The sequence below is a fragment of the Opisthocomus hoazin genome, chromosome 5 (assembly GCF_030867145.1).
Source record: "Opisthocomus hoazin isolate bOpiHoa1 chromosome 5, bOpiHoa1.hap1, whole genome shotgun sequence".
NCBI lineage: Eukaryota > Metazoa > Chordata > Aves > Opisthocomiformes > Opisthocomidae > Opisthocomus > Opisthocomus hoazin.
Genome location: NC_134418.1, coordinates 11,490,411 through 11,503,595, shown reverse-complemented (window position 1 = coordinate 11,503,595; position 13,185 = coordinate 11,490,411). Strand labels below are relative to the sequence as shown.

General features: G+C 44.8%; 1 protein-coding gene across 3 annotated transcripts in view; it reads right to left on the bottom strand.

The window, feature by feature from the left end:
- HGFAC (HGF activator) overlaps positions 1-10,448 on the bottom strand; it is a 43,462-nt gene extending 33,014 nt beyond the window's left edge. For all 3 annotated transcript variants that reach the window (XM_009940915.2, XM_075420421.1, XM_075420422.1), the window contains exons 1-4: positions 10,280-10,448; positions 8,671-8,725; positions 6,694-6,790; positions 1,026-1,099 (exon numbers count right to left, since the gene is read on the bottom strand). In XM_009940915.2, the coding sequence (XP_009939217.1) occupies positions 1,026-1,099; positions 6,694-6,790; positions 8,671-8,725; positions 10,280-10,345 (292 nt within the window). In that variant the 5' untranslated portion in view covers positions 10,346-10,448. The remainder of the gene's footprint in view (positions 1-1,025; positions 1,100-6,693; positions 6,791-8,670; positions 8,726-10,279) is intronic.
- Between the last annotated feature and the right edge of the window lie 2,737 nt (positions 10,449-13,185).

Here is a 13,185-nt window from a genome sequence, read left to right as displayed (position 1 = left end):
AGACAGGTCACATTTGAAAGTAGGGCGAAGGAGAAAAGAGGAACATGATCAGCATTTAGACACAGATCCAGATAAAACCTCGAGGGCATCAAATCTATCAGTGCAACATCTGATTTTTCAGTGCTCGTCTGGCACTGTATAAATTGAGAGTTAGATATAGAAGTTCCTTATAAAATGAGATCACCCAGCACCCAGCTCAGGAAGAATTAAGCTAGGGAGACAGAGACAAGCAAAGGCCAGCCATCAAGGTACTGCTGAGGACAGGGATCCATGTTCCCCACCAAACTGCTTGGGACATGATGCTTTCACCCAGTATGTCAATTAAAGCAACTTATATAGAAAGGAGACTTTGCTGCAGACCTTGGCTTCCCGTTTTAGACAGACTTTCGCAATGAGGTTAATTGTAGCACTGGAGTGTGGCGACCACACAAAGCCGTAGCACCGCTCAGCTAAGTAACCCTTTCGTTGTCCCTCAGTACTCCTGCAACGAATGCATCTGTCCTCTTCGCCGACACAGTCCAAAGCTCAAGGAAGTCTGGCGTTGAAGGCCTGCTCTTTACCCTGAGATCTCAAGGAAGGACAGCTGGAAGTGATGCCTGTGTGTTGTACAGGGTGTGAAATGTTTCTATACCTTCTAAAAAATTAACTGCTTCAAAGAGACAGTAAATGCAGCTGATTAAATGAGGGAAAAACTAAAAGGTACATCCAAGCCATGAGGGAGGAGAAGACGATCACCTCTGTGCCGGCTCCAGCCAGGAGTTCAGATTTCCATGTTGGCATTAGCATATTTTCTCTCCATGACTTCAAGTTTGTCAACAGAGAGTGAATTAAAGACTGTGTGATATTCACAGTCCAATGCTATGGTTATGCAGAGTCACAGCGAGATCCTGGAAACAGCTACTGCGAAGGCTTGTTCTGTGTACACCAAATAAAAGTAGCACTGAAGGCACTGTCCATCCCTTCTTACCATAGGTGGCAAAGTAGGAGCCGGGTATCTGGACTAACTCAGCAACGGCTTGCCTTACCTGAGTAGTCTTTGGGCAACAAAGCGCAGTGTCCCCATCTCCTGTCCCGGTCATAGTTATGTGTTGTTGAACACCTGAAAAGAATTAAAGGTGCAGTTTAGTGCAGCTTTAAACAACGTGGATGTTTGCACCAAAACTATATGGCCTTCGTTCTTCGGCAACCTGGTAATTCATGCTTTTTTTGCTAATTAGCTTCTGTTTCATTCAAAATCTCTTAAAGCCAGAGGAAAAATATGCTGTTGTTTTTGTTGTTATTGCTGTTGTTGTTGTTGCTGTTAAAGATGCTCTGCCCCATTTCTCTCAAACAAAATATAGATTAAGAATGGGATGTGGCAGCAGGACCTGAGATCTCCAATGAATCCTCCAGAAAAAAACAACCTCCTTTCTATTTCTAATAATAGAAAATGAAAAACAGAAATAAAAACAAAAACCAAAGCAAATAAATTATGTCTCCTTTACTCATTACAAAACAAGCAGAACAGGACCTAACCCATTTTTGATGCCTGTCAGTTACTTTAGTAGTCTCTGGAGGCAGGAGACTGTCCACAGAGGGACTTTTTCCTAGCTTTCAGCGGCAAATTTGTTTTGTACTCGGTTCCTTCAAAGTATTTCTATCTTTTAACTTGCCAGACGAAATGAGGAAATAGCTGACATGAGGGTGATTTCCAAATACAGGGATAAAAACTCTCCTTTTTTGCAGAGCTGCGGGCTGAATCCTGCACATCATGCTGCCCGTGGGAATCCTACCAAGACAAACTTTGACAACTCTTTTGTTCAGGCACTTTCCTTGCCCTCATCAGTCTGCTATCTCCAAGGCTCCCAGCACTCCAAGGAGTATTAAGCTGCTATTCTCCAACTGCTGAGGTAGAATTATAGGCTTCCCTGAGGCCACACAGCAAGTGTGTGACTGAACCGAGGCTGAACCTTGGAGGTCCACGTTGTATCCCAGTGTGCCATCCACCAAAACATGCTCCCTAACCAGTTCTAATGCAGCATAATAAATATCAGCTGCCAATACATGTGAAAATGGGTGGCTACATGGCATTGGAAGAAATAGGAATTTGCTTTATTTAATGTGCCTGATTATTTTTATTATGGGTGTTTTTATCGTACCTTGAACAGGTGTGTTATCAAATATATTTTTACCCTAGGACGTCACAAGCTGGAATTAAATTTTATTATAAGGCATGCCTACCATTTTAACTACCCTATTTTGCTTCTTAATTAGATGTTATGCAGTATTTAAAATGCTTTAATTCCTATGCAGCATCTGAATAGGCCACGCATATTAAGTCTGGTGACCTCAATTACATAAAGTGCACAAAAAGAAAGGTGCTTGGTAGTCTAGGGCAGATTAACTTGACACTTTCTTAACAAGATGGTTTTCTCACAGGCATTAAGGCCCGTGCGACTCTGCTGGGTGTTAATGGAAATATTTCTGTGCTCCTTTGGTGGGAAGTGGATCGTGGTTTTTTACAGGATGGTCTATTACACATGAGGATTAAGGTGAAGAGTAAATTAAAAGTGGTTCTCGGCGGTACACTGTTTGTGTCATTGTTGGCAAAACCCTCTCTGATTGAACATTCCGTCTGTGCCAGCCATGACAGGGAAGGAGAATCCTAACTTTTCTGGCTGACTGAATTATTGAAGTAGCAGAGCGATGTGACATTGAGCAGCATGGGAGAGTCAAATGGAAAAAGTCCCATATACATCTGTAGTATTCAAGCAAACTCTGATCATTAGGGGGGAAGAAACAATTTATATGCAAATGAATACTCTCTGAAGCCTCTCCAGCAGCAGCTAAGTTCTAAGCAAATGGAGAATTCAATTTTTCCCCTCTTAAATGTTTTTTGTAATCAGAGCCCCTGACAGAGTCTTCTTCCACCAGCTTTCCACAACCCACTGGTCCTCCCACCCAATGCCCTTCACAACCAGTCCCTCCTTCCCTGTCGCCTCGCAGGGGCTACGAAGCGGCTGGTCCCCCCTGCGATGCCAGGCTGCCTTCTCAGCGCCAGGCTTCTTGCACTGTCACGTAATCCTTTTATATTTTCCGTCATGTATCTCTCACTATCTGGGAGAAGCTCAGCACATCCTCAAAGCTACTTCATCAGTCTGCCTCCTTTTCTTCTTAAAACCTCTTCTTTGCTGGGAGGCTTACCACAAATGTGATATTTCAGTCTCACAGGTTTTACCTCCAGAAGTCAGACCAATGAAATAGACTTCTTGTCTCTTTATGCTACTTGTAAATGGGCCCACTCTCTAAATTTATGAGGTAACAAATGTCGCTACATCAGCTTGTCGCATATAATCATTAATAAAAAAGTGAAAACTTAAACCCACAGATACTGAATTAGGTACACCAGAAAAATCCTCTGCTAGAGATTGATTTAAGTGACATATTAAACCCACGCATGGTAAACAGCACAGGATTGGATGGACAAAATGGTGTATCATAGATGAGGTGTCACTGGTAGGCAGGATAAATGGAAAGAGGGCTATTTCACCCACTCAGAGCACTGAGAGACTTAATAATAGGATGTTTTGGAGATCAAGCAAAGCCTCAGGCCACAGCCAGACTGGTGGAAGGAAAGAGCTCTGCTGTCACATCTGGTACTGTCACCGTGTTCGAGGCCTGGAGGTCCCCTCAGGCCTGTTTAGGTGTTGTCCTGACCACGTGAGACAGCCAGACTTCGCCTGACAACACCAGAGCATCCACGACCAGCACCAGCAAAACCCAGAGCCTGATGCTTGGTGTCTCCTGGCTCAACTCATATGCCCTGCTCCTTTCCCAGGCTGGCATAAAATCTCCAGTTTGTAATCCAGCTGGCCAAAAAGCCCTCCTTTGCACTGTTTTCAGTCTGTGGCCAGAGTATCAAATCTTCCTGTTCCCAGAGAAGATGGTAAGATCATGCCCTTCCTATACAGGTTCTTGCAACCTGCCACAAGGACCACACGTCCAGCACTTGAGCACAGGATAAGCCTTCTCCAGGGTATGAGTCAACACCTTCCAAGTCACAGCCAAGATCTGAGCCAAAATCTGCTCCTGCCATTCCCCTCGAGCAGAATCTCAGGGGAGCCCGTCCCACCGTGGGACACGCGGACAGGGTGCTGGAAACATCCCTGAAGCCACAGCTGGGCTGCAGTTCAGACCATCCTGCTCTCCAGATGTTCGTTGCACCTCCAGTTTGTCTGTCCCTACACTGCTTTGTGTTTCCGGAGGTACCAATGAGCTTCAGGAACAGTTCCAGCTACTTTTTTCTCTTCAACATAAAAGGCAAATTTACGTGACATCTTTAGTGCCTAGTAAGAGGCCTCTGAATAGGAATTTATCTGTGAAAACAGATTATAATTAAAGGGAAATGTAATACAGGATGCTGTTAAAGGAAGTTTGTTATTTGAATACTGCAATTATTTTGTCTTCTTTCCTGTGTTTTTGATAAGTGTTTATAAAGATACAACTTGTTTGCTGGTCTCAGAGTAAGTAGAGGGAGGTTTCTGCGGTCAGGACTCTGATTTATATTGAAACATATAATGTTAGAAATGGACAAGATTATGTCTGATTGCCTTCCACATTTAGCCCTTTGAATCAATCCAATAGCTTTCATAAATGAGATATCCAGCCTTGTATTGGGATAGACACTGCTCTTAGATGCTTTCGAGCATCTATCTTTTTGTTGAACTTAATATGATGGGCTAGCACACAATATCTGTGTCATATGTAGTATGAGAAAACATATACTAAAATTAAAGCAAACTGGAGAAGGCTCTGGCTCACAGTACAAAGCCCTGCTTGTAGTCCTACCTTAAAGTATGACTTGAGGACTAAGGACATGGACTCATTAAGTGCATAATCCAGCACTCTCCTGGTCTGGTCTCCTTGCATTTGCCCCCAAAGAGGCAGGTTGCATCCAGCATCCCATCATCTCCATCCCTACTAGCAGCTCACAGGCAGGCAGGAGCAGGAAGGACACAAGTCTTGCCCTCACCTGCTGCCTGCTGGGTCCCCTGGGATCAGTTATTCAGCATCAATTCAGCATGGGCTAGGGCCAAGTCACACAAAAATGCACAGGGCAGGTTTCCTGACTCCTATTCAGCGCTCTATTCCCGGCATCTCTGTGCCTGAAGTCAGACGCTAGGTTGTTTTTACTTACAAGAGAAGAGTAAACACTGGCCAGAAGGTCAGCCATGGGGTGAAACGTCCTGCCAAAAACCAAACAACTCCAGCTGTCCTCCTCCCCATCTCCCGACTTTAAAATGGCTTTTAAAAAATCGGAAGCGTAAGAGCACTTTGTCCAAGGCCAGCTCTAAAGTGTGCTCTAACCTTGGATCCCATCCATTCATGGGTTTTTCCATTTTTTTCATTTCTGTGGCCTAACTGGCTACAAACCAATACACAGAGTGTCATGCATTAACAAGATCCATCTTAAGCATTGCATGAAATTAAGTGGGTCCAAAGGTCCAACTCTTTGTGGCTACAGTATATCAAAGACAGGGTTCAAACTCAAAAATTATTCCAGTTCCCTTCCTTTAGTTAAGATATTCTCAAATTCTTTTTCCCTGGAGGCTTTTCTTATCTGGATTGTATCTATGGATGTCGGGGAAATTCAGAAGTGGTCTCCTAGCCTGAAGCTCTATGCCTATTTGTGTAAGAAGATATGTGTTGTGTTGTTTACATTACACCAGCACTTACACTTAAAACAGATGTGCCATCAGAAAGAGGACATAGATTATGAAAAAAGTAGACAGTCCAGTGTGAAAATGAGAGATCTGCCCTGCATGGGCGAGTAAAATGAACTCTATTAAATATTATCTCCACCCTGAAAACATGCAAGTATGTGCCTTTCACATAGCTCATCCGTGCATATATTTTCACATTTATTGGTACCTATATATTCCCTGCTCTGTTGCCTTTGATTTCTGTTAATACATGCCCATTATACAGGTTTGCCTACAAAGCTCGCCTTGTTTATTCAGTGCCTGCTGCAGTAGGGTTCCTGCCTGACTGCCCCTACCCCAAAATGAGTAATGAACACTTTCAACAACTTCCACATACTTAAAAGAATAACCTTTGCCCCCAGTAAGGAGACCTGGCCTTAAACACACTAGCAGAATAAATCATTACCCAACAAGCAGGAGTAATACCTCACCTCTTAGTACTGCCCTGTCCAAAAGGGGTCTGGTGCCATTCCAGACAGAAATTAGAGATACGGGGCAGGGGGAACAACTTTCCTCAAAATCAGCTACAGTACAAGTATGGTCCACACGAAGCAAACAATTCCTTTAATAGAGCGTCATATCTCACCTATGTCTGTACCTCCCGTTTCTCCCTCAGCAGAGGGTTTCTGTCAGGTCATTCTCTCAGTCCTGCTCTTTCTGTACAAGCTCTTCCCGCTCCTCTAAGTTTCAATTCCAATATGAAGGCCAAGGAGGAAATATTTCTGCAGTTCTTGAGCTTGCTGTGGTCCTGGAGACCTCACGCCTGGGCTCCTTCCCCTCTGAGGACAAGTCTTGACCTGAGAGCCATGACTATAAGCAGAACTGCACGGCTCTCCTCGGTCATGACACTAAGCTCAAGCTCAAGTTAATTATTCTAAAAACAAGATTAAAGCACTAAAAGGATGACATTTTCCTTTGAATGCTGTCTCATTTATGAGCAATGTTAACTTACCATTTCTTTCGGGAAAATAGATTTGATAAACACGAGTGATAAAACCTTCCACCGTACCGGAAAGGAAATTTGCATAAATTTCCATCCTCCGTAAACACTGAAATACAAGAATAAAAAACCTCATCATGCAGCTGAAATCCAACCCACAGGTATATATATTATATGTTATTATATGAAATTATGAAGATAGATATCTTCAAGTTTTTCAGCTGTATTTTGCACTCTGTGTCTCTGCAACTTCTAGTGCATAAGAAGAGGCTTCAAATCCTACGTAATGACCGAATCAACAGAGATTAATGGGCTCTGTGGTAGAATAAAGATCTCAGATGGTTTCAGCTCGAAATGTATTGCAATTTCTGGTACAGCAAATGCCAATTATATTCATTAATTGCAATTATCATTTCTAATTATGTAGTATTGTAATAGCATATTAAATTGATTTCTGAAGTAGTATCCTTTCAGGCTCCATATCACGTTGTAACATCTGTTTAAAACAATTAAGGCACCAGACAGTACGAACTGAAATAGAAACAGTCAGGAGAAAGAAGGTTTTAAAGGATGGGGGAGATGACAGATAATTTTGATCATACCACCTTCCCCTTGGGATAAGCAGATTCCTTACAACTGGGGAGAAATAGACGGGACTGGGTTCTGAAAAGGGCAAGTTTTATGTTTACCACGTCAGTGACGGGATTCTAAGGCAGGGTGGTGGGAGTCTAAGGAAGGGTGGTGGGAGTCTAAGGAAGTCGAGTGGGAGCCTAGCAGAAAAAATCCTTTAAGATGAGTCTGCAGAATGGAGACTGAAGATACAAGAGACAATGAAAAACTGTCAGAGCTTATTTAACCACTAAACTAAAAGCAATCAGTTCTGAGAGCCCAGAGTGTGAATGGGAAGTCAACCACTGCTGCAGGAGAGCAATGGAGCGTACAACCGAGCTGGCAGCACAGTGCATTTCCATTTCCCCGTGACGATGTACAACCGCTCCTGGTCCTGAGCTTACCCCGTCCATGATGGCTGGGGCTCCTGCACACCCTTGCGACACCTGTTAACCCTCACAAGCCCACACTTGTCATCTCCAAGAGCTGCTGAGGCCAGTTATTAGCATTCTGGAAAAAAAATAACCTGTTGCTGTGGTCCTAACCCTTCCTAACCAATTGGAATTATGGTCACTCCATCTGCCCTAGTCGTCCCCTCATCTGTCAACATGAAATAGCTACTGTTAGCCCCTCGGCTATCCTTTTTCAAGCCTGGTTTTCACTGTCTCAACTAATTGGGCAAATGTTCAAATATTTACCTTCTCTGTCTGATACCTCCCACTATAAACAGTTGGGAAAGTTGTGAAAATGCCTCCATTCAGAAGACGTGTTGCATCCCAAAGGCCACTAAATACTGCGCTAAGCTATAAAGGCACCACTAATGGCCCGATTCATGTAATCCCTTACTGCTGTTAGGGACCCAGGACAACAAAAACTTTAAAAATGGATGTCTGCAATGCCTGTGCATAGCCAGGATGTCTGATTGTTTAGGCGCCATCAAAACAAATGCAATGCAGCAAATTGTATGGGACTCAAACCCTTCTCCCACAGAGAGATCAAGGGCTGTGGCAGAAACTGAACCTACATATACAAAGAGTTTACCTACTTTAAAGTCACAGGGCAGATGCAGCTCTGACTGATTTAAAAAAAAAAGGGAGTTGCAAATCTACAGCCACACTGTGTTATGAGTGAATACAAGCCACTCCAGCTCAAACTAAAACCCCATCAGCACCCTCCCATTAATCTGCATCTGAAGGAAAATTACCGGAGCTACCTGAGCTAATCCCAAATTCCCCTCTACACAGAAATTAATATTGGCATAACCACTCCATAATCCTTATTCGTGTTGAAACAAAGACAGGCTTACTACTGACTTGCACAGTATGTATGCAGACAGGCAGATTGTTCTTACGATGTAACCTACTGGATTTTACTTTGTACCTTGCGGGCGAGTGAACTCGTGTTTTGAGCCTCTTCCTGCCCCAGATTTGTAGTGCTACAAAGAGAAAAAAAAAAAAAATGTGGATTGGAGACACAAATTCACTCTGGGAGCCATCCTATAGAGACAAACGTGCTTTCCAGGGTGCCCTGAAACTCTGTTTCTCCCAGTGCTTCTGCAAAGATCTCATTATTTTTGTGTGACTTTTGCTGGGGCACAGTCTGGTGAAAGAGGGTAGACAAACACTGGCTCAAGAAAGGTCTCTTCTAAACCAGGAAAACCCAGCACAGCACAACAAAAGCCAAAGCGCTGCTCCATTACATCGTTCTATTGCCAAGGGACACATCTCCTGTTTCTCTCAGCAGGAAGCGTATACGCATTCTGGGGCCAGTTCACAGTTACAAATAATATCCCAGCATCTGACTTTTCCTGCCATTTAGCTGTATCCTCCAGGGCACTAGTTAAAAAAGCAACCTCTACTTTATTTGGGTTCGCCGATCAGCGAGCCAAGAGCACTAGGCTGAGCTGATTTTAAGCCACAGGAAATAATAAAATATGGTAATACACAGAAAGTGCTGCTGCCACCAAAGGCGCTGACAGCTGAACTGTAGCAAAATAAAAATATCACAAAAGCAGTCAAAGATGCCGCACATCATGAACATAGACCTGGATAGGGGACGTAACAAGTAATGGATAAGACAAGGATGTTGCTAAGATATATAGGGAGGGCTTGAACAGTTCTGAGGAAGAAACAGTTTTTGCATGCTGCACTGACTCTGCCGGCACTGAGCAGTCTCCAACAGCTTCAGTCACGGCTGATCTTTTCCTAGGCACCATGGATATTCCTCGCTGCTCCCACATGCAATGTCTCAGGAGGCACTTCGGTACTTCCCTGGAGCAGTTAGGAGTATAGCACCATTTCAGTATATCTGAGCGAGTTTTAACCTAGCTAGTGAAATAAGGCCAATCATAAAGCCACCCAGCTGGGGGTCCAGGCTATCAGCTCTGCTGCTAGTCCATGGTGGATGACAGGCCGTGGTGGGGTTTAAGCAAACTACCAAAGTCAAATCCTCACAGCCATGCTCAGCAGCGCTGCGGGTGTCTTGCAGACATACCCCAAAAAAAGACACAAAGCACACGATGAAAACACTGAAAGGCATGGCATGAAAACAGGGAGAGGTTTGAAAACAAGGAGATGGTTACCTAAGCCGGCACATTCAGTTACCAGGTAGCAGTAACGTCTGCTGGGGCAGCACTCTCCTTCCACACTATTGCCGGTACCTGTTTGTGTCAACACACTTCTAAGATGCATTTTCAATGTCAATTTTTGTGGTCCTTCCTCCCCTCCCGTTCTTCCTCCCTAGCAGGATGGGCATTGATGTAAGAAAGTTCTTTAGATGCAGAGGCATATTGGACCAGCTATCCTACAGGTCCCCCACTTAGTGAGCACTGCTGTGAGCCTTCATCTAGCAAATCCCTTCTGTTTATCACTTGAAGCACTCTTCCTCTCGGTCTGGTCAGCAGCTTTATTCATCCAACCCCAAGGCAACATTGTCCTGCCAGCCAGCACGTAGGTGATCCACCGCTTCAAAAGAGAAGAATCAGACTTACCATCCTTGCACAGTCACTGCTCAGAATCAGAGCCAAGACAACAGTGAAATGAGCACAGACTTTCATCTTTTCTCTCCTCTCGCAAAGGTTTTGCCTGACAGAGGGAAACTTCCAGGGCTGGGCTGACGCGGGAAGGTGAATCAGCAACAAGCTTTCGCAAGGCACTGTGATTTACTTGACTTTAGGGTATTTTAGTTTTCTAAGTAAGCAGAGCTGTTATCGTTGTTAATCATTAATGTCTCTGTGGGTAGATGGGAATGCCATGTAGCGAGATACTCTCCCCAGACCGCAGGGAGTGAAGAGTTTACAAAGTGCCTGACCCTCAGACATGATCGCCAGTGTACTCAGCAAGCATTTAAGGCCTCCAGAGGAGCTGATCCAACGTCGCCTGTAATCAGAGATGATTTGCCTTCCAGACATTTCCCGTCTCTTTCCCTTCAGGAGCTAATTAAAAGTATGGCAATAACAAGGAGCTCCAAGCAAGCCCACTCAGGAGATGACATTACATTGCAAAATATGGACCAGATCAATGCCGATATCAGACACAAGAATTACTCATTAACAGATGGTTACCTGCCCAGCCATGGCTTACAACGGCAGCCTTTCAGCAACAGACTGGGGAAATTAAAGAGAAAGAAAATAGACAGTAATCTAACAAAATGTTGCATGTACCAAAAAGCTCCCTTCCACGGCTGCCTGAGCAAAGCTGTGTCTGTCTTGCTTGGCTGAGACAGCTGCACTGCAGAAGCATTTCTAATAGGGATGCAGAAGGTATTGCTAAAACTGAGATTTCACCAGTGGAGTCTATTTCAGCCCCACCCTGCCCCACAACCAAAATCCACAGGTTTGGCTGGTGGAACTGTGTCTATTCTTGAGGCTCTTGCCAGCCATGTCCTGTCAATCAGGGACCACACCTCTTCACACCCAAAATCCCGAGCGCCACAACAACAGAAGGAATACCATAGTCCTTGCTGAAGTTGTGCTCTACCCTTGGAAGTTTCACCAGCACAGCTATGGAAGGGATATGGGGGTTTTTTTGTTTTTTTTTTAACCCAACAAGACCATAGCAACAGGGCCCAGCAGTGCAGTGCATCTACCCCAGCACAATTTTGCATGATGGTTTATAATGTCGGAGAGGATTTCACTGGCTGTTCTATCACACCGCTGTGTCTGTCGTCACAGTAGTAGCTCTTGTTAGTACAACTATGCATATATAGGTTCATGGACAAAACTTCCCTACCATCAGCAAGGCTTGGAATAGCAGGAATCAGGCAAATTTGGAATTATCTTCCCCTAAACCAGAAAAGATCAAATAAGCAGAAAAAAATTCTTTGCATGTATGCATTGTTTGCTGCCTGAAGATCTGAAGTAAATAACAGCTTCAGAACATACTTGTGGAATAGATCTGTCTTATTTTCTCTCCTTCCAAACATGGAAACAGGATGTACAGACAGTCTGATCTGCCTGGGGACACCTGGGAAAGCTGGAACATAGATTTCCCCTTCCTACCTTCATTCTTGATTTTGGCCATCAGGTTTCAAACTAGTAATGCCAATACAATGGCTTGTAGACACCTTCTTACCGTCCAGGCTACTGAATTTGTGCAAAGAAAGCAAAAAATAGCTACTAGCTGCTATTCCATCCAGAGTTCCCAAAAGCTCTGTGGAAAGAGAGGGGCAAGACAGCAAGGACTGGACAGTGAGGGGAGGAGGAAGATATGTCTTAAAAGCTGTGGAACTACCTTCTTCCACACATTTCCAGAATAAAAATCATCCAGGACCAGAAACATTGTATTCCCATGGTGACCAAGGTAGGTTGTAGGAAAGCATTTTCCCATACCTGAAAGTAAGAAAGAAGAAAAGCAAGAATGCATTCTGCATCCGTGTGTCTGCTCCTGGTTGCTGTAGTTCATGGGCATTGAACTACAAGCAAGAGCTGGAAAGTGTCTTTCTGGAGAGTCACAACTCTAAGCTTTTAGCTCAAAATGCTTCCTCAACATAAGAAAAAGGAAGAAGCACCAACACCAGGAGCTACTTCAACTGATAGGACAGTGGTGGCACAAAGCAGAAGGAAAAGACACCAAAGCCAGGAGCTGGAACAGCTGCCAGGGAAGCACCACCTGCCCAGTTGCCCTTAAGCAACAGGTATGGGGCTCTGGAATGTGAGGGACTGGCCACAGAGGATGTGGGTGAAGGTGAGGCTCCATCCAGGGGGTTGCCTAGAACGAGTCAGACAGCCCCAAGAATTACGACTGCCTCAACTAAGAAAAAAAGGAGGGTCATTGTCATAGGTGATTCCCTTCTGAGGGGAACAGAGGGCCCGATCTGCCGACCGGACCCATCCCACAGGGAAGTCTGCTGCCTCCCTGGGGCCCGGGTTAGGGATGTTGCTAAGAAACTCCCTGGTCTGGTGCAACCTTCTGATTACTACCCCTTCTTGGTAATGCAGGTTGGCGGGGACGAGGTAGCAGAAAGAAGTCCCAAGGCCATCAAAAGGGACTTCAGTGCACTGGGGCGACTGGTTGAGGGATCAGGGGCGCAGGTGGTGTTTTCCTCCATCCCATCAGTGGCAGGGAACAGCACTGAAAGGGGCAGGAAAACTCACCTGGTTAACAGGTGGCTCAGGGACTGGTGCCATCGGTCAAATTTTGGCTTCTTTGATCACGGGGAGGTGTACACAGCACCGGGCCTGCTGGTGACAGGTGGATCACAGCTATCTCAAAGGGGAAAAAGAATTCTTGGCCACGAGCTGGCGGGGCTCATTGAGAGGGCTTTAAACTAGGTTTGAAGGGGGAAGGGGACATCACCCAGCTCACTAGGGATGAGCCTAGGCTTGGAGTGCCAAGGCCAGGGGTGAGATTGACAGCCCAGCTCAAGTGTGTTTACACCAATGCACGTAGCATGGGC